This window comes from Anomaloglossus baeobatrachus, chromosome 5 (genome assembly GCF_048569485.1).
Source record: "Anomaloglossus baeobatrachus isolate aAnoBae1 chromosome 5, aAnoBae1.hap1, whole genome shotgun sequence".
Lineage (NCBI taxonomy): Eukaryota > Metazoa > Chordata > Amphibia > Anura > Aromobatidae > Anomaloglossus > Anomaloglossus baeobatrachus.
Window position 1 is genome coordinate 235,592,403 of NC_134357.1, and position 20,946 is coordinate 235,613,348.

The 20,946-nt window shown below is 44.8% G+C and overlaps 1 protein-coding gene across 4 annotated transcripts in view; it reads right to left on the reverse strand.

Annotated features, from left to right (window-relative positions):
- LOC142311095 (uncharacterized) overlaps positions 1–20,946 on the reverse strand; it is a 40,522-nt gene that overhangs the window by 18,097 nt on the left and 1,479 nt on the right. For 3 of the 4 annotated variants that reach the window (XM_075349188.1, XM_075349186.1, XM_075349190.1), the window contains exons 2-3: positions 7,802–7,923; positions 7,523–7,705 (exon numbers count right to left, since the gene is read on the reverse strand). In XM_075349188.1, coding sequence (XP_075205303.1) covers positions 7,523–7,705; positions 7,802–7,879 — 261 coding nt within the window. In that variant the 5' untranslated portion in view covers positions 7,880–7,923. Of the gene's footprint in view, positions 1–7,522; positions 7,706–7,801; positions 7,924–18,445; positions 18,732–20,946 lie in introns of all 4 variants that reach the window. The other variant, XM_075349187.1, reaches the window with a different exon arrangement.

Here is a 20,946-nt window from a genome sequence, read left to right on the forward strand (position 1 = left end):
CCAAAGGAAGAGAATATTCTTTCAACGCCTGCAGAAGAAGCTACTGCTGTTAAAAGTGAAATCATTACTTGAACAGTCTCTAAATCCAAGCGCTTAAGTGACTTCCACCAGTTTACTGGTGTGACCTTCCTTAAAATATCTTCAGCAAACACATATTTCTTGAATGGTTCCCCCTTAGCTCTGAAGTTTATTATAGTTGGCATTAAAGATGGATGATTGCTGGATACCCATGTCATAGCTAACTCCTCTTCCTCAGCACTTAGGTTTTGACCCTGATATTGGATATTGACAATATTTGCCAAAAAATTAGCTGGAGTCAGTGCTTGTCCCATTCGTTTGTTTACTGCTTGTAATTTAATTCTGTCCATGTGTAGTTTTGTTTTTAAGTGTTCACTCAGTTCCTTCCAAATTTCAACAGCATCCGCAATAAAACAGCTATTTTTCTGTATTTTGTTTAAAGCTTGAGAGATGGGTTTCAGGAAGCTCAGCATATGTTCAACATTTCTCTTAAGCTCAATGTTGAGGATTTTGGCCGTGACAGTGCCATCTATTTTATCTCGATTTTCTTCACAAAGTGTCATCAGAATAGGCCAGTTTTTGATATACTGCTCAAAACAGTCCACCACAGAGTTCCATCTAACATCTTGTGGGAGCGTTAGCTTGGTTCCGCCCATCCTTTTCAGAGCTGCTGCAGCAAAATGATTATTACGGAAGTATTTAGCAATTTCAACAACATTAGCCTTTATTTCTGGAACACTTAAGTCTTTGTCTAAGAGGTGCAGCAGATGAGCACTGCAACCATATGTTATTAGCAGCTTTGTATTCCCTCCCTGCTCTTCTAAATCTCTTCTCATCTTGGATACGTTTGCAGCATTGTCAGTGACCAAACTGCGTACTAGACATTTGAATTTTTGTTCACATGTCGTTATAGCTTTTACTGCCACTTCTTGTAAGTATTCTGCTGTGTGTGCATTTCCTGACGTATCAGTTGTTTGTGCAAGGAAGACTTTACCTTCTTCTGTTGTTATACAAGCACATACAATAGGATCATTGTGGACATTACTCCACCCATCAATACTTAGGTTAACAATTTTACCCTCCAGAGCTGTTGCACATTGCTCCATTTCTCTGTCATACACTTGATCCAGCAGTTTCCCTGCAACATCAGCTCTGCTGGGTGGACTGTATCCTGCTCTCAGTGACTGAACCATATTAATGAAATGTGGGTTCTCAGTCAGACGGAAAGAAGAGTTCGTTGCATAAATAAACTGGGCAATTTTTTCATCAATCAACTCTTTTTCTAATCTGCTAGTTCTTATCACAAACCTATCTATGGTGGTTCCAGGAGGTAAAGGTTTTTTCTTCCTTTTGGGTGATGGTGATATGTGGCTGTGGGTGTCTAATGATGATGCTGCTGCTAATGAAGCACTATCCTGGATGGATAACTCTGAAACTGTAGAACAGGATGATGGTGATCTTGGAGGTGGATAGTTTCCAGAATCCATGAATTCCCCTAAACAAAAAAAGTCAATGCTGTTATTTTATTGTTTATTATACAATTTCTGCTTATTGTACACAACACATCACTGCCCTTGCCCCAAAAGGAATATTTGTTTTTCTTCATAACTGTACCAAATGACAGTAACATGCAGTAATAATAAGAAATATAATTTTTCTCACACATGACAGTTCAGTCTTTAGAAATAGGATTGAATAAAAATATTTACCAACCTGAAGATCCTGCCTGTTCAGAAGTGTTTCTTTGGTCATCTTCATCACCGCACTTCTCATGATGTTACCTCATTCGCGCCACCAGGCCTTGCATCTCTTTGTTGCATCGTTTGCATTTTGCACGCATGCCTGCCTTACCGATAGGCGAAGGAGCTTCATTAAAATATTCCCAAACTGGGTCTCTTTTACGGCCTGCTGCCATTATAAGGAAAGAACGTAATAAACCTCAGATCGTACACACAAACAGATCCAGACTTGTCTGTCTGTGGCTATGCTGCAGTATTGTGCTCAAAGTTTCACTTTCATTTTCTTGTCTACTTGCCCTTCCTCCTCCTCACACTTAGATTCACATTCTTCTTGTGTTGTGCAGATCTATTCCACTCCAAACAATCAGAAACATATTGTCTAACTTCTTGGACTTGGCACTGAAGGGTTTGATTCTGTATTCATAGGTTTGTAGAACAATAGGATTAAGGTCTTTTTCTCAACTCTGTTCATGTTGTAATATTTTTGCCGTGAAGAAGAGGCTGGGACCTCTGCGGAGTCAAATTCAGTTTTGAGAACTGCGTAAGGAAAGCGAGCGTCTGTGATAATATAGGAGAGAAACTGCCCATTAATCCTACAGAAACCTCTGGAAGAGCATGGCATTGTGAATGTTACACATATACAGCCTTTATTCTACTTAGTTAAACAACTCAGCTTTATCTCATGATGGAAGAACCTTTGGATGGTAAAATATTTTCCTCAAAAAGCAGTTTATTGAAAAAAATCCGATTTAAATAAAAAAAATCCGATTTTTTTTAAAAAAAAACAAACAAAAAACATTGATTTTTATCCACCCTGCTTCCAGGTCAATTTGACCATATAGTGAACATGGTAAACAAACAAAAAAAATTGTGGAATTGCACTTTTTTGCAATTTCATCGCACTGGGAATGTTTTTCCCGTTTTCCAGAACACTATATAGTTACATAGTTACATAGTTACTTAGGTTGAAAAAAGACCTAGGTCCATCTAGTTCAACCTTCCTCCACCAGTTCTACATTTAGTCACTAAGTCATTTATAACCAACAATGTTTTGTGTACTGAGGAAATCATCCAGCCCTTTTTTAAAAGCTGTTATAGTATCTGCCATTACTACCTCTTGTGGTAGGGCATTCCACAGTCTGACCGCTCTAACTGTAAAGAACCCTTTCCTATTTAGGTGTCAGAATCGCTTTTCATCCACTCGCAGTGAGTGCCCCCTGGTCCTTAGTATGTAGTATGGTAAAATGAATAGTGTCATTCAAAAGTACAAGCTGTTCCACAAAAAGCAAAGCCTCATATTGACAAAAGAATAAAAAAGTTTAGTTCTTAGAAGAGGAGAAAAAAACAAAAGCACAAAAACAGAAAATTGCAAGGTGGTGAAGAGGTTAACGTCTAAACCACTGGCAACAAAAGGGAGTACACCCCAAAGGTAAAAATGCCAAATTGTGCCCAAACCTTGAAGATTTTGTGTGGCCACCATTATTTTTAAACGCTGCCTAACTCTTATGGGCATGGAGTTCATTCACTAGAGCAGTCGCCTCCAACTCCAGTTCTCGAGAGCCACCATCAGTGGGTTTTTTTTCAGGATTCCCTTAGTATTGCACAGGTGATAATTCAATCACCTGCACAGATGATGATTCAACACTGCACTAGAGCTCCGCAGAAGGCACTGGAATCCTCTGCCTTCCTCGATAACGACATCACAGAGCTGGTGGATGTTAGAGACCTTGTGCTCCTCCACATTGTTGGAGGATGCCCCACAGATGCTCAGTAGGGTTTAGGTCTGGAGACATGTTTAGCCAGTCCAGCACCTTTACCCTCAGTTTCTTTAGCAAGGCAGTGCTCATCTTGGAGGTATGTTTGGGTTCATTATCATGTTGGAATACTGCCCTGTGGCCAAGTTTTTGAAGGGGGAGGGAATCATGCTTTGCTTCAGTATGTCACAGTACATGCTGGCATTCATGGCTCCATCAATGAACTGTTGAACCCCACAGCCAGTAGTACCAAAACATGACCCGCCTGACAACAGGCAGGACAAACTTTTCTTTCTCCTCCTCAACTGGTTGCTGCCATGCACGCTTGACACTATCTGAATCAAATAAGTTTATCTTCGTCTCATTAGAACACCAGACAAGGTTTCAGTAATCCATGTCCTTAGTCTGTTTGTCTTCAGCAAAGTGTTTGCAAGCTTTCTTATGCATCATCTTTCAAATAGGCTTCATTCTGGGATGACAGCCATGCAGACCAATTTGATGCAATGTGTGGCGTATAGTCTGAGCACTGACAGGCTGACCCCCTCTCCACCTGTTTAACCTCTGCAGCAATGCTGGAAGCACGCATACTCTATTCTGGAAAGAAAACCTTTAGATATGACACTGAGTATGTGCACTCAACTCTTTTTGTCGACCATAGCGAGGCCTGTTTTGAATGTAACCTTTCTTGTTAAACCGCTGTATGGTCTGCAGCTCAGATTCCGGGTGCTGGCAGTCCTCCTCTAGCCTAGGCTATCGTTATGTAGAGCAACAATTCTTTTTTCAGATCCTAAAGCCCCCATCACATTTAACGACTTACCAGCGATCCCGAAACTGATGTGACCTGATAAGGATCGCTGGTAAGTCGCTGGGAGGTCGCTAGTGAGATGTAGTGAGATGTCACACAGTCAGATCTTACCAACGACGCAGTAACGATCAGCGACCTGTATAACAATCTCGGCGGGCGTTGGCACCATGTCAGGAGGTCGTTGGTAGGCGTCAAACACAGCGATGCGTCCTGCCCAGCAGGACATCGCCTTTGAAGAAAATGGTCCTGACCATTCAACAACGACTAGCAATCTCACAGCAGGGCCCTGATCGCTGGTAGGTGTCACACATAACGAGATCGCTGCTGCGTCACGGAAACGGTGCCGCAGCAGCGATCTCGTTAGCGATCTCATTGTGTGTGACGGGGCCTTTAGAGACACCTTAGCCATGGGTTGCCGTGTTGAACTTCCAGTGACCAGTATGAGAGTGTAATACTGATAACACCAAATATAACATATCTGCTCCCCATTCACACCTGAGACCTTGTAACACTGAGTCACATGACACCGGGGAGGGAAAATGGCTAATTGGGCACACTTAAGGCCCCGTCACACTAAGCAACATCGCTAGCAACATCGCTGGTAACGAACAACTTTTGTGAAGTTGCTAGCGATGTTGCTGTGTGTGACATCCAGCAACAACCTGGCCCCTGCTGTGAGGTCGTTGGTTGTTGCTGAATGTCCTGGGCCATTTTTTAGTTGTTGCTGTCCCGCTGTGAAGCACAGATCGCTGTGTGTGACAGCGAGACAGCAACAACTAAATGTGCAGGCAGCAGGAGCCGGCTTCTGCGGAGGCTGGTAACCAATGTAAACATCGGGGAACCAAGAAGCCCTGTCCTTGGTTACCCGATATTTACCTTTGTTACCAGCCTCCGCCGCTCTCACTGTCAGTGCCGGCTCCTGCTCTGTGCACATGTAGCTGCAGGACACATCGGGTTAATTAACCCGATGTGTGCTGTAGCTAGGAGAGTAAGGAGCAGCGCTAAGCATTGTGCGCTGCTCCCTGCTCTGTGCACATTTAGCTGCAGCACACATCGGGTAATTAACCCGATGTGTGCTGTAGCTAGGAGAGCAAGGAGCCAGCGCTAAGCATTGTGCGCTGCTCCCTGCTCTGTGCACATTTAGCTGCAGCACACATCGGGTAATTAACCCGATGTGTGCTGTAGCTAGGAGAGCAAGGAGCCAGCGCTAAGCATTGTGCGCTGCTCCCTGCTCTGTGCACATTTATTAGAGAGCAACTTTCTGTCTGCAGATAGGCTACAGCAACAATAAAGGCCCAAGGACTGATCAAGTTTTTCAGGGCATCCAAGAGAAACACCGCCTCCTTTTTCCAGTGGGCTAAGATGTCCTGATGTCTTCTCCAACACTGACGGCTCTGGTCATGGTGAGTGCACTACAGCCACATCTTTCTAGAGGAGGGTTGCATCTTTCGCTAAACACTGTTTCATATCTTATATCTCCATCTATACACGGAGCCTTCACGCTATGGCGGTCTTCCCTGTAATCCGCGTGTCCGTGTCGTCTACTCCACATAAAGCATATGGCAACTGGGACACCGGCTGCAAACTTCCACCAGAACTTTAATTTCAGTAGTTGAACGCTATGAATAAATGTTAACTCCTCGTGGCGATTGCAAGGTTTCAGTGTCTCTCAGCTGAGCTCCTGCGGCGGCCGCTGCACACACTGGGATGGCGTCCTCCGCCCGTATACTGCTGCTTGCTGGCCGTGTAGCGGAGACACCAGAAGGGAGGCCTCGGTCGGATGAGGAAACCTCCGGTATTCGGAGCGGAGGACGCCATCCCAGTGTGTGCAGCGGCCGCCGCAGGAGCTCAGCTGAGAGACACTGAAACCTTGCAATCGCCACGAGGAGTTAACATTTATTCATAGCGTGAAGGCTCCGTGTATAGATGGAGATATAAGATATGATACAGTGTTTAGCGAAAGATGCAACCCTCCTCTAGAAAGATGTGGCTGTAGTGCACTCACCATAACCAGAGCCGTCAGTGTTGGAGAAGACATCAGGACATCTTAGCCCACTGGAAAAAGGAGGCGGTGTTTCTCTTGGATGCCCTGAAAAACTTGATCAGTCCTTGGGCCTTTATCTGTGCACATTTAGCTGCAGCACACATCGGGTAATTAACCCGATGTGTGCTGTAGCTAGGAGAGCAGGGAGCCAGCGCTCAGTGTGCGCTGCTCCCTACTCTCTGCACGTGTAGCTCCGTGCGCTGGTAACCAAGGTAAATATCGGGTTGGTTACCCGATATTTACCTTAGTTACCAAGCGCAGCATCTTCCACGCGGCGCTGGGGGCTTGTCACTGGTTGCTGGTGAGCTCACCAGCAACTCGTGTAGCCACGCTCCAGCGATCCCTGCCAGGTCAGGTTGCTGGTGGGATCGCTGGAGCGTCGCAGTGTGACATCTCACCAGCAACCTCCTAGCAACTTACCAGCGATCCCTATCGTTGTTGGGATCGCTGGTAAGTTGCTTAGTGTGACGGTACCTTTAGGGTGGGATGTACTCCCTTTTGTTGCTGGCGGTCTAGACATTAATGGCTGTAGGTTGAGTTATTTAATGTGCATGGCCAGCTTAGCACTCTATATAGAGTTGCATTGTGACTTCAGTTGATAATGTAAGCCATGTTCTGCACACCCACCAAACAATGAACAGCAGCCATGGCCAATGGCCCCCACTGACTTGTAATTGGACATGCTGGATGTCCACTGTTTTTGTGGCGATCAGTCTAATCGAGGACAATACTACAACGGGCGACAACTATAATGACAACACTAAAGAGATTTTAAACATACTCTGAAGGCAAATTATGTCATAGCAAAAAAAGTATCCAACTCTGGGTAATGTCTAGTTCCACCACAGGAAACGTTGATAAAACAGATAATAATTGGTGGTAAGTATAATATGTAGATCATAATATAATGCAAAGGCTAATTCATAAAGGTAATTTCCACTTATATTGAAAACTTACTGTACATGATGAAACTATAAAAATAGAAGCCATCCCAGATCCATACATGACATGTTAGAATTGAGCTTATTATTAAGATATCAGTGACGAGTAAGGTAAACTGGTGACAAACAACACAGGTTTCTCCTGCTCTCTGCAGATCCACAAGTACACATTCACACATAACTATCCAATTTTGGCTACTGTAAGGTCAAACAGCGCTTACCTCTCCAGTCAGCAGCTCGATGATTTTGTTGGTGAGTTCTAGAATCTTCTGCTCATTGCTTCTTTTTGTTATCAGTGGTGAGGACTTCATTATGGGGTATTGGATCCTGCGAAGTCCCCCTGAAATACGGCCACTGCTGGTTGTCAGAAGCTCCCCAGTTAACTTTTTCACAACCATATAGTCCTATACAGAAGAACCATGAATAGACATTATAAAATATATCTGCAGTTGTAAAATTGGTAAAAGAAATAAAATAAAATAATTCCCAGAATCTCTCACCTCACCGGTCAGCAGGTAGAGGATCTCAAGGGTGAGGCTTAATATCTGCTCAGTTGTTTCCTTCTTGTCTCTGTCCATCTCGTGTCCAGCTGGGGTTGATTACAGGGGCCAAAACTGACCACCTAATGCAGAACAAATTCACAAGTGTTTACAAATATAATTTACACATTTTAGACTATTTCTAATATCAGAAAGTGAAATGAAAGTATGATTTTTTTTTTTTTACGTTTTGACTTCGACCACTGATGAGAAGCATGTTCCACCATGTTTTGACTTGGTGATGCCACAGTCGAAAAAGGTTAGAAAGCCCTAAGCCTCATGCTAAGCTGAGGCAATAATTCATCAATGAACTTGGTGGCCTTCAAAGTAGAACTCATACCTGTACAGGGACATGTTTAAAGGGAACCTGTCAGGTCCCATAAGCGTTCTAACCTAGAAGTAGGGTGATGTGTGGCCTAGTAACCCCTTCCTACCCATCCCTGTGTTGTAATAGTGTGTATTATGAATGTATAAAAATGTTTTATTACTTATGTGTTCCATATGTAAATGAGCAGGTACTCTAGTCTCCTGGGCGTCGCATCGCCCTGTGGGCGTTTGCATGTTTTCCGTGGTATCACGCCTCTGTGGGCGTGATACCATGGATTTACATGAGCGATGTCCGCGTCAGCTCCTTGAGATCACGCGCGCGAGCGCTTACCATTCCCCGAGCCTTCTTATACAGGTGCTTGCTTCTCGGCTTTAGACGCGCACTGTGCATGCTCAGAAGACTCCTGCGGTTCCAGTCATGCGCTGTCTCGGCTGTTTACTTGCCGGCTTCAGACGCGCTCTGCACATGACCGGAACCGCAGGAATCTTCTGAGCATGCACAGTGTACGGCTGAAGCTGAGAAGCAAGCACCCGAATAAGAAGGCTACGGGAATGGTAAGTGCGCAGGATCTCAAGGAGCTGACGGGGGCGTCGCTCATGTAAATCCATGGTATCACGCCCACAGGGGCGTGATACCATGGAAAACATGCAAGTGCCCACAGGACGATGCGATGCCCAGGGGGATAGAGTACCTGCTCGTTTACATACGGAACATGTTTTATTACTTATTTATATATTCATAATAAACACTATTACAGCACAGGGATGGGTAGGAAGGGGTTACTAGGCCACACATCACCCTGCTTCTAGGTTAGAACACATAAGGGACATGACAGGTTCCCTTTAAGAGAACCTGTCATAACTAGGATTCTAACTAGAGATGAGTGGTTCCGTCGAGGCTCTGTTCACTGCCAGCAAACGAGCATAGCTCCACAGGCTCCAGCTTGACCTGAACCCCGGATCAAGTAATTGATTGGCAGTTTGAGTCTCCACCTACATACAGCCAGCCATAAGCAGATCGCAGTTCACTTACGGGGGAAGGGGGGGGGGGGGGTCAGAGGATGGGAAGGCTTTTTCAAAAAATTTTTGGTGTACAATACATCCGATCATTCGGTTGTTACCCCTAGTGTGCGCCGTTCTAACACTGCAAGCGGCTCGCACACGGCTGAGCACCAAGCGTACCTGAGCACAGCTTTGCTGGTGAAAGTGGTGTTCGCACATAAAGCAGCCAAACTCCAAACCTTGATTTTTAAATTTGGTGTTTGGTTTGAAAACCGAACCATAGATTCACTCATCTCTATATGTAAACATGATTTATTGCTGAGTAAATCCTTACCTTTCTTGTAGAACTCCGATTTGCTGTTGTAGAGAAATCCATAGTTAAAATTGTTCTCTATTGAAGATCACAAAGCTGGTGTGCCAAAAATGTAGGCTCCAATATGATTTTTGCTAAATTCTTCTTTATGAACATTTTAACTCACAGTAATAACATGCAATTTTTACATGTTGATGTTGAAGTCCAGTACAATTTGCTAATGAGGTGGGGGTGAGTGTTTCTCATAGAGGCCCCTAACATAATGTTTATTGAGTCCTTAATATTAAAAGGGAACTTTTTTGGCCACCCAACACTTATAAACTTCGCCCATGTTCTTTTAGTCCTTTATTCAGGTATTCCAGTAATGTTTTTATTGTTTTATACAACTGCATACAATATATTTGAGTGAAATCAACTTCTATACGTCACCTCGCTGTGAGCTAATGAACTACACTGTGTGCAGAATTATTAGGCAAATGAGTATTTTGATCACATGATACTTTTTATACACGTTGTCCTACTCCAAGCTGTATAGGCTTGAGAGCCAACTAACAATTAAGTAAATCAGGTGATGTGCATCTCTGTAATGAGGAGGGTTGTGGTGTAATGACATCAACACCCTATATAACGTGTGCTTAATTATTAGGCAACTTCCTTTCCTTTGGCAAAATGGGTCAGAAGAGAGATTTGACGGGCTCTGAAAAGTCCTAAATTGTGAGATGTCTTGCAGAGGCATGCAGTGTGACGGGGGTGTACAACAGAGCAAAGGATGACCCCGTCACATGCAGCAGTCTTGAAATTGCCAAACTGTTGAAGCGTGATCACCGAACAATAAAGCGTTTCATGGCAAATAGCCAACAGGGTCGCAAGAAGCGTGTTGGGCAAAATAGGCACAAAATAACTGCCCATGAATTGAAGAAAATCAAGCGTGAAGCTGCCAAGATGCAATTTGCCACCAGTCTGGCCATATTTCAGAGCTGCAACGTTACTGGAGTATCAAAAATCACAAGGTGTGCCATACTCAGGGACATGGCCAAGGTAAGGAAGGCTGAAAAATGACCACCTTTGAACAAGAAACATAAGATAAAATGTCAAGAAATATCTTAAGACTAATTTTTCAAAGGTTTTATGGACTGAGAAAATGAGAGTGACTCTTGATGGGCCAGATGGATGGGACAGAGGCTGGATCAGTAAAGGGCAGAGAGCTCCACTCCGACTCAGATGCCAGCAAGGTGGAGGTGGGGTACTGGTATGGGCTGGTATCATCAAAGATAAACTTGTGGGACCTTTTCAGGTTGAGGATGGAGTGAAGCTCAACTCCCAGACCTACTGGCAGTTTCTGGAAGACAACTTCTTCAAGCAGTGGTACAGGAAGAAGTCGGTATCGTTCAAGAAAAACATGATTTTCATGCAGCACAATGCTCCATCACATGCATCCAACTACTCCACAGCGTGGCTGGCCAGTAAAGGTCTAAAAGATGAAAAAATAATGACATGGCCCTCTTGTTCACCTGATCTGAACTCCATAGAGAACCTATGGTCCCTCATAAAATGTGAGATCTACAGGGAGGGAAAACAGTACACCTCTCGGAACAGTGTCTGGGAGGCTGTGGTGGCTGCTGCACGGAATGTTGATCGTAAACAGATCAAGCAACTGACAATCTATGGATGGTAGGCTGCTGAGTGTCATCATAAAGAAAAGTGTCTATATTGGTCACTAATTTTTTGGGGTTTTGTTTTTGCATGTCTGAAATGTTTATTTCTAAATTTTGTGCAGTTATATTGCTTTACCTGGTAAAAATAAACAAGTGAGATGGAAATATATTTGGTTTTTATTACGTTGCCTAATAATTCTGCATAGTAATAGTTACCTGCAAAAACAGATATACTCCTAAGATAGCCAAATCTGAAAAAAAAAAAACACTCCAAAAATATTAAGCTTTGATATTTATGAGTCTTTTGGGTTGATTGAGAACATAGTTGTTGATCAATAATAAAAAAAATCCTCTAAAATACAACTTGCCTAATAATTCTGCACACGGTATAGAACTAGTCCAGTAAAATGTTTCACTCACTGAGACTAGTCCAGGTTCAAAAGCTGCATTCATGACCCCTGACAAGACTAACAGTCCCTGCACTGCCAGTGTCTTCATTTTTTTTTTTTATGGCCTTCAGGTCAATCTCGAGCCATGTCGACTTAATGGATGAACGCTCTGTAAGGAGATTGATCTTGTGCAAGCCTAGATGGGCCCACCAGGGTCTTCTCTGCTGTTATCCTGACAGTATCAAGCCATCAGGTAGCTGGTCTTCCTCTTCACCTTGTGCCTTCTATTTTTCCGGCCATGATGTCCTTCTCCATACATTGCTCTCTTCGTATGATGTGTCTAAAGTAGGCAAGTCATAGCTTGATTATCCTTGCTTCAAGAGACATGTCTGGCTTGATTTGTTCGAAAATTGCTTTGTTTGTTCTTTTTGCCACCATGGTATTGATAACATCCTCCAGCACTACATTTCAAAGACGTTGATTCTTCTTCTGCCTTATTTCTTTGTTCATCCATGTGTTACTACAGCAAAGACCAGACTATGTACTAGCCATGTCTTTGTGACCAAGGAAATGTTCCTCGATTTGGGGACCTTGTCCAGCGACTTCATTGTTGATTTGCCCAGAGCTATTCTCCTATTGACTTCAGATGGTGTAGCTGCATGCTGAGTGATCATTGATTCGAGTAGGTTGCAGTCCTTTACAACTTCAAGTTCATCGTCGCCCATCTCAAATGTCTCCCAGTCATACCTGACAGTAGTCAATATGTTTGTCTTCATGTATTGAGTAACAATCCCATGTTTGAGCTTTCCATCTCGATCCTCCCTTATATCTACGTTTGCTGCAATCAATGTTGTATTGTCTGCACTTTTAAGATTGTTGATGATTCGTTCTGCAATTTTGATTTCTTCTTTTTCGGTAAAGCCAGCCTTCCTGAAAATAGCTTCTTCATATAAATTGAAGAGAAATGGTGACAGGATGCAAGTTTGTCTGACACCTCACTCTACTTTGAACCATACTGTGTCACATATTTTGTTGCTTCTTGGCCAATGTAAAAGCTCCTGCTAAGGCTGATCAGATGGTTTGGCACATCCATATCCTTCATGGTATTCTAAAGTTTCTGGTGAACAGCACAGTCAAAGGAATTGCTGCAGTTGATGAAGCAAAAATAAAGCTCTTTGTTATATTCTTTGGCCTTTTCCATCATCCATCTAATGTTAGTAATTACATCCCTTTTTCCTCTGCCTTTTCTGAATACTGCTTGTTCTTCTAGCAACTCTTTCTGAAAGTAAAGGTGGTGTCACACACAGCGACAACGACGTCGCTGCTACGTCACCATTTTCTGTGACGTTGCAGCGACGTCCCGTCGCTGTCGCTGTGTGTGACATCCAGCAACGAGCTGGCCCCTGCTGTGAGGTCGTTGCTCGTTGCTGAATGTCCTGCTTCATTTTTTCGTCGTCGCTCTCCCGCTGTGACGCACAGATCGCTGTGTGTGACAGCGAGAGAGCGACGAAATGAAGCGAGCAGGGAGCAGGAGCCGGCGTCTGGCAGCTGCGGAAAGCTGTAACCACTGTAAACATCGGGTAACCAAGGGAAGACCTTTCCCTGGTTACCCGATATTTACCTTCGTTACCAGCCTCCGCCGCTCTTGTTGCTAGTGCCGGCTCCTGCTCTATGCACATGTAGCTGCAGTACACATCGGGTAATTAACCCGATGTGTACTGTAGCTAGGAGAGCAAGGAGCCAGCGCTAAGCAGTGTGCGCGGCTCCCTGCTCTCTGCACTGTGACATGTAGCTGCAGTACACATCGGGTAATTAACCCGATGTGTACTGTAGCTAGGAGAGCAAGGAGCCAGCGCTAAGCAGTGTGCGCGGCTCCCTGCTCTCTGCACTGTGACATGTAGCTGCAGTACGCATTGGGTTAATTAACCCGATGTGTACTGTAGCTAGGAGAGCAAGGAGCCAGCGCTAAGCAGTGTGCGCGGCTCCCTGCTCTCTGCACATGTAGCAACGTTATGATCGCTGCTTCGGCTGCTGTGTTTGACAGCTAAGCAGCGATCATAACAGCGACTTACAAGGTCGCTGCTACGTCACAGAAAATGGTGACGTAACAGCGACGTCGTTGTCGCTGTCGTTTAGTGTGACCCCAGCTTAAGGCTATAGCTGTCTGTGTCTTCACAGTTCCCTTTGTTCCCCTGTAATAGCTCTCCCAATACCACTGCAGACCTGTGACAAGGGAAGAAAGATTTCTGGAGAAAAGCAAACTGTGAAGACACCTGCAGTGCGGGGGCTGTCACTCATATCAGGGGGCTTGATGGCAGCTACTGAACCTACACTTGTCTCGGTGAGTAAACGCCTTGCTGAACTAATCCTGGTTCATTAGCGTAAAGCAGGGTGACTTATAGAAATTGATATCAATCAAATATATGCAGTTGTATAAAACTTTACTAAAATAGCTGAATTCCTCTTATTGCTACAGTCATTCGTCACTATATTTGCACTCTCCGTAGTACAAATTAGCATTACTGAAATGGATAAAAAATAATGAGTGACAGTTTATTCTCATTCCTACATTTTTCCCAATATTCACATGATCTCATCTCCAAGTTACATGGGGTGATGCATGTGTGAGAAGGATCGGAGCTCTTCTTATTGTATGCATAGCTAAAGGAATAATAGTATGTTCTCTAAGGCTAGGTTCACACTTCCGTTGTTTTGCATCAGTCACAATCCGTAGCCTTGAGGAATTTCGGTATCCTGCAAAATATTTTGCAGGAATCCTGTTTTTCCCCATAGACTTCTATTAGTGACTGATTGCGACTGATGATGCTGCGTTGCATCCGCTGCGTCGCGGTCAGTCGTTTTTTAACTGACCGCCGGGTGGGAGTAACGCAGCCTGTAACGTTTTTTGAGCAGCGCGATCCATAGGATTTTGCTGCGCATGCTCTCTCTGGCTCCCTGCCCCCGTAACCAGGATAAACATTGGGTAACCAAGCAATGCGCTTTGGTTAGTTACCCGATATTTACACTGGTTACGGGTGCAGGGAGCCCGCGCTAAGCGTCGTATGCTGGTAACCAAGATAAATATCGGGTAACCAAGCAAAAAGTGCTTTGCTTTTAGTTACCCGATATTTACCCTGGATACAGTGTGCAAGGAGGCCGACACTTCCCCACTCGGCTCCGCCCCCTCCCGCACTCCGCATGTGTACACACACACACACACACACACACACACACATCCCCAGCCCTGCAGTCCCCGCGGCACTGACGTCCTCAGCTCCACGGCCCCGCTCAGCTCCGTCCCCTCGCGCACTCCGCATGTACACACGCATGTAGACAGACACACACACACACACACGTCCCCAGCCATGCAGACCGCGGCACTGACGTCCTCAGCTCCGCCCCCCCGAACTCCGCCCCCCGCACACAACGGCGTCCGACAATGAAATTCTTTTCTTTGTCATCCGTTGTACAACGCATCAGTCACATGCGTCAAGCAACACATGTGACTGATGCAAGACAACGGAAGTGTGAACCTAGCCTAAGACTAAGTTCACACTTCCGTTGTTTTGCATTAGTCACAATCCGTCGCCTTGAGGAATTACGGTATCCTGCAAAATATTTTGCAGGAATCCGTTTTTTCCCTTTTTTCCCCATAGACTATTAGAGACGGATTGTGACTGATGGCCTTGAGTTGCATCCGCCGCGTGAAGGATCAGTCGTTTAGTGACTGACCGTCAGGCGGGAGCAACGCTGCATGTAACGTTTTTTGGAGCGGCAAAAAAAACGGACTCCGCAGGTGTCCGTCGCCATCCGTCACAAGCTATAATGGATGTCTATGGTGCTGGATTCAGTTGTAATCCGTCACACGACGGAATCCAGTGCTGGATTCCGTCATGCTCTACTGAGCATGGCCAGCATGTTTGGCACACCCACTGGGCTGTCCCAAACACAAACGGATCACGATGGATCTGTCAAAAAACAGACACACAATGGATATAAGGCTAAGTTCACACTTCCATTGTTTTGCATCAGTCACATGCGTTGCTTGACGCATGTGACTGATGCGTTGTACAACGGATGACAAAGAAAGAATTTCATTGTCTGACTCCATTGTGTGCTGCGGGCGGAATTCGGGGGGCGGAGTTGAGGACGTCAGTGCGGGCCGTGGAGCTGAGGACATCAGTGCCGCGGGGACTGCAGGGCTGGGGACGTGTGTGTGTGTGTGTGTGTGTGTGTGTGTGTGTGTGTGTGTGTGTGTGTACACACATGCGGAGTGCGGGAGGGGGCGGAGCCGAGTGGTGAAGTGTCGGCCTCCTTGCACACTGTATCCAGAGTAAATATCGGGTAGGAGCAAAGCACTTTTTGCTTGGTTACCCGATATTTATCTTGGATACCAGCTTAGCGCGGGCTCCCTGCACCCGTAAACACTGTAAATATCGGGTAACTAACCAAAGCGCATTGCTTGGTTACCCGATGTTTATCCTGGTTACGGGGGCAGGGAGCCAGAGAGAGCATGCGCAGCAAAATCCTACGGATCGCGCTGCTCAAAAAAACGTTACAGGCTGCGTTGCTCCCGCCCGGTGGTCAGTTAAAAAATGACTGACTGCGACGCAGCGGATGCAACGCAGCATCATCAGTCGCAATCCGTCACTAATAGAAGTCTATGGGGAAAATCAGGATTCCTGCAAAATATTTTGCAGGATACCGTAATTCCTCAAGGCTACGGATTGTGACTGATGCAAAACAACGGAACTGATCAGTTTTTTCACAGGATTCCTGTGAACATAATCCTGTGAAATAACACATCCGTTGCGTCCGCTGACATCTCAAAAACGACGGATCTGACGGAAGCAAAACAACGGAACTGTGAACATAGCCTAATCCATAACCTAAAACAGTTATTCAACACTTCACTCTTTCCTCTGCCCACCACTACCCCATCCGACATCCCTCATCTCTGCAAAAGACTTTACCACAAATTTTAAAAATAAGATCAACCAAACAAGGCAAGACTTTACTGCTCAGCCACCACAACCCCTATGTACAACAGACCACTGTCCCTCCCCCATATCCTTTCTCCCCACCATCACTGAAAAAGAGTGTGATGATGGAATATGGGGGGTTGTGTATCATGTTGTTCAGGTTCGTATTTTAGGCGTGGTTCACTGTCCATTCTCTTTATTGCTTGTGTGTACATTGTATTGTCTGTAGGTTATCACCCCCTGTAGTGTTTCTGTCGCTAGGTCTGGGGGAGGCGGGCCTGGAATCTACCAAACTCTCTGCTTACCTGAAGAATGAGTCAGTCTATTTCAGAACTTCAAGAGTGAAGCAGGAAGATTCATCCTCTGTGGGCAAAAGCTGCAACTCCCCAAAGAGACCTGAACACTTATCGCTTACTGGACTATATTCGGGTTTCTGGACTATTTTTACCCTCTGTACGGTGGATTATGTAATGGACCGATTGATTGCTTGGAATAAATGTTCTTTGGATTGACCATCTATCTCTTTTGATTGTGTGATATGGGAGAAGGACCCAGTCACAGAAAGCTTACTCATTTTTACTCCAAATCACAGAATACTTCTTGTGCACCTGACCCCAAACCACCTCCTCCCCAACCTAACCACCCCACTTATCCTGGCCCTAACCCATCTCTTCAACCTATCCTTAACTTCTTGCACTTTCCCTTCTGCTTTTAAACATGCCACAATCATACGTATTCTGAAGAAGCCAACCCTTGACCAGACTTCTACATCCTGCTATCATCCCATATTGCTGCTCGCTTTCGCCTCCAAACTCCTCAAACAGCATATCCATGCTGAACTTTCCTCCCATCTCTCATCTAAGGCCTCGGTTCCACTTGCACAGAGCTTTCGATGCGAGGGCATAGGAAGTGATATGCTAATGACCCTCTGTTGCGAGTGTGAGCCGAGGGCAATACGACTGTGATCCAATCTTGTAATCGGATCACAGCTGAGGAAAAGTGGGAGCACTTTCTCCCCATCTCCTCCGCTGCTTGTGGCTGCGTACGTCGAACTGCGGTCGCATGACATGCAAGTGCAGCGCGATGTTTCACATGCATCCATAGACTTGCATGGGTGAGTGTGAGCCAAGACTCCCTGTCGAATGCAGCATGTTGCGATTCATTTCTCAGGCCGACATGAGAAATCAATCGCAGAAGGACACTGCCCCATAGTTTTGCACAGGTGCGAGTGCAATCTCATGTTTTTTCGGATTGCACTTGTCTGTGCAAAACGCAAGTAAAACCAAAGCCTAACTCATTCTCTGACAACCTACAACCCGGCTTCTGTCCTCACCACGCCACCAAAACTGCCCTAACGAAAATTAGTAACGCCTTACTGCTAAAGCAAACAGAAAACTCTATACTCCTCTTTCTAGATTTGTCTTCAATCTTCAACACAGTCAACCACTCACTCCTGCTACAGATCCTCTCTTCCCTTGACGTCAGAGACCTTGCCCTTTCCTGAATCTCCTCATATCTTAACTGAATATTTAGCGTCTTCATTCCCATACTATCTCCTCATTCCGCCTCCTCTCTGTCTGTGCTCCTCAAAGGTTTGTCTTGGGATCCCTACTCTTCTCTGTATCGTTGGCCTGAGACAACTCAAAGTTTTTTTGGATTCCAGCATTAACTACAGTGCTGGCCAAAAGTATTGGCACCCCTGCAATTCTGTCAGATAATACTCAGTTTCTTCTTGAAAATGATAATAATACCAAAGAATTTGTGATTGCAGTCTTCATTTAATTTGTCTTCAATGGAAAAAAAAAAATTGTCATAAAGCCTAATTGGATATAATTCCACACCAAACATAAAAAAGGGGGTGGACAAAAGTATTGGCACTGTTTGAAAAATCATGTGATGCTTCTCTAATTTGTGTAATAACAGCACCTGTAACTTACCTGTGGCACCTAACAGGTGTTGGCAATAACTAAATACCACTTGCAGCCAGTTGACATGGATTAAAGTTGACTCAACCTCTGTCCTATGTCCTTGTGTGTAGCACATGGAGCATGGAGAAAAGAAAGAAGACCAAAGAACTGTCTGAGGACTTGAGAATCCAAATTGTGAGGAAGCATGAGCAATCTCAAGGCTACAAGTCCATCTCCAAAGACCTGAAAGTTCCTGTGTCTACGGTGCGCAGTGTCATCAAGAAGTTTAAAGCCCATGGCACTGTGGCTAACCTCCCTAGATGTGGAAGGAAAAGAAAAATTGATGAGAGATTTCAACGTAAGATTGTGCGGATGGTAGATAATGAACCTCGACTAACATCCAAACAAGTTCAAGCTGCCCTGCAGTCCGAGGGTACAACAGTGTCAACCCGTACTATCCATCGGCGTCTGAATGAAAAGGGACTGTATGGTAGGATACCCAGGAAGACCCCACTTCTTACCCCGAGATATAAAAAAGCCAGGCTGGAGTTTGCCAAAACTTACCTGAGAAAACCTAAAACATTTTGGAAGAATGTTCTCTGGTCAGATGAGACAAAAGTAGAGCTTTATGGGAAAAGCCATCAACACAGTTTACAGGAAAAAAAAAAAAAAAAAAAGAGGCATTCAAAGAAAAAAAACACGGTCCCTACGGTCAAACATGGCGGAGGTTCCCTAATGTTTTGGGGTTGCTTTGCTGCCTCTGGCACTGGACTGCTTGACCGTATGCATGGCATTATGAAGTCTGAAGACTACCAACAAATTTTGCAGCATAATGTAGGGCCCAGTGTGAGAAAGCTGGGTCTTCCTCAGAGGTCATGGGTCTTCCAGCATGACAATGACCCAAAACACTTCAAAAAGCACTAGAAAATTGTTTGATAGAAAGCACTGGAGACTACTAAAGTGGCCAGCAATGAGTCCAGACCTAAATCCCATAGAACACCTGTGGAGAGATCTCAAAATTGCAGTTTGGAGAAGGCCCCCTACAAATCTCAGGGACCTGGAACAGTTTGCTAAAGAAGAATGGTCTAAAATTCCAGCAGAGCATTGTAAGAAACTCATTGATGGTTACCCGAAGCGGTTGTTCGCAGTTATTTTGGCTAAAGGTTGTGCAACCAAGTATTAGGCTAAGGGTGCCAATACTTTTGTCTGGCCCATTTTTGGAGTTTTGTGTGAAATGATCAATGATTTTATTTTTGTTTTATTCTCTTTTGTGTTTTTTCATTGCAAACAAAATAAATGAAGATAATAATACCAAAGAATGTGATTGCAATCATTTTCAAGAAGAAACTGAGTATTATCTGACAGAATTGCAGGGGTGCCAATACTTTTGGCCAGCACTGTATATACCTGTGACACTCACATCTCTCTCTGGCCTAGACGTTACATCTCCGTTGTCCAGAATCTTAGAGTCTGTCACACATCAGAACGCTGAACGAAACCCCATTCCTGGCTGACATTGGAAAGTCCTCACAGCGCACAGTATATGCAATGTTGGGATTCACAAGTCTACAGTCACATAGAGTGACTGCAGACTGGTCAGTTTAAACCAGACAAACCCTTTAATGTCAAAATCCAGGTTTGGATACATGCATGTGTACATATTGGTGGTTCACCACAATCAGCTTAGGCTGCTTTCACACATCCGGTTTTTGCTGAGCGGCACAATACGGCGCTTTGCAGAAAAATCGCAACCGTTTTTTTTTTCTGCCGCCGGTTGCGTTTTTTCCACATAGACTTGCATTAGCGCCGTATTGTGCCGCATGGCCTTGCGTTGCGTCCGGTTTTTACCGGATGCGGCATATTTAGCCCATGCGGCGGCCGGATGGAACGCTGCCTGGTATGCTTTTTTGTGCGGCGAAAAAAAAACGCATTGCGCCGGATGCGGCGCGATTTACAATGCAAGCCTGTGGACGCCGGAAGCGACGTCCTGCGGCAAAAAACCGCATCCGGCCACCGTATGCGTTTTTTTGCACTGCACATGCTCAGTATCAAGCTGCATCCGTCAAAAAACGAACGGGCCGCATGGAAAAACTTATGCAAAGGATCCGTTTTTTTCGCCGCATCCGTTGCATAGGTTTCTGAGCCGGATTGAGCCGCACTGCAAAAACCAGATGTGTGAAAGCAGCCTAAGTGTGGTGGGTCCTGTTCCACAGTCCACAGTATATTCTGCACATGCATTATACATCAAGTTAATTTTGTGCATTCATATCATTATCAGACTGTGTGTGCTGCATCCAAATAATCAAGTGTCAGAAGAGGTAATGTTAATCCACTTACTTTGAGAGCCGTGATTTCCAAATACATTGTTTGAACACTAGAATGGGACAAATTAAATCCATAAACTAATTCTAATATGGTTGTGCCCTACATTCAGAAAGCTGTTGCTGTCCCAAAATAATTACATAATACAGTGGAACATTGGATTAACAGTAACTTGGTTTCAGTGCGTTTTGCAAGACAAGCAAAGCTTT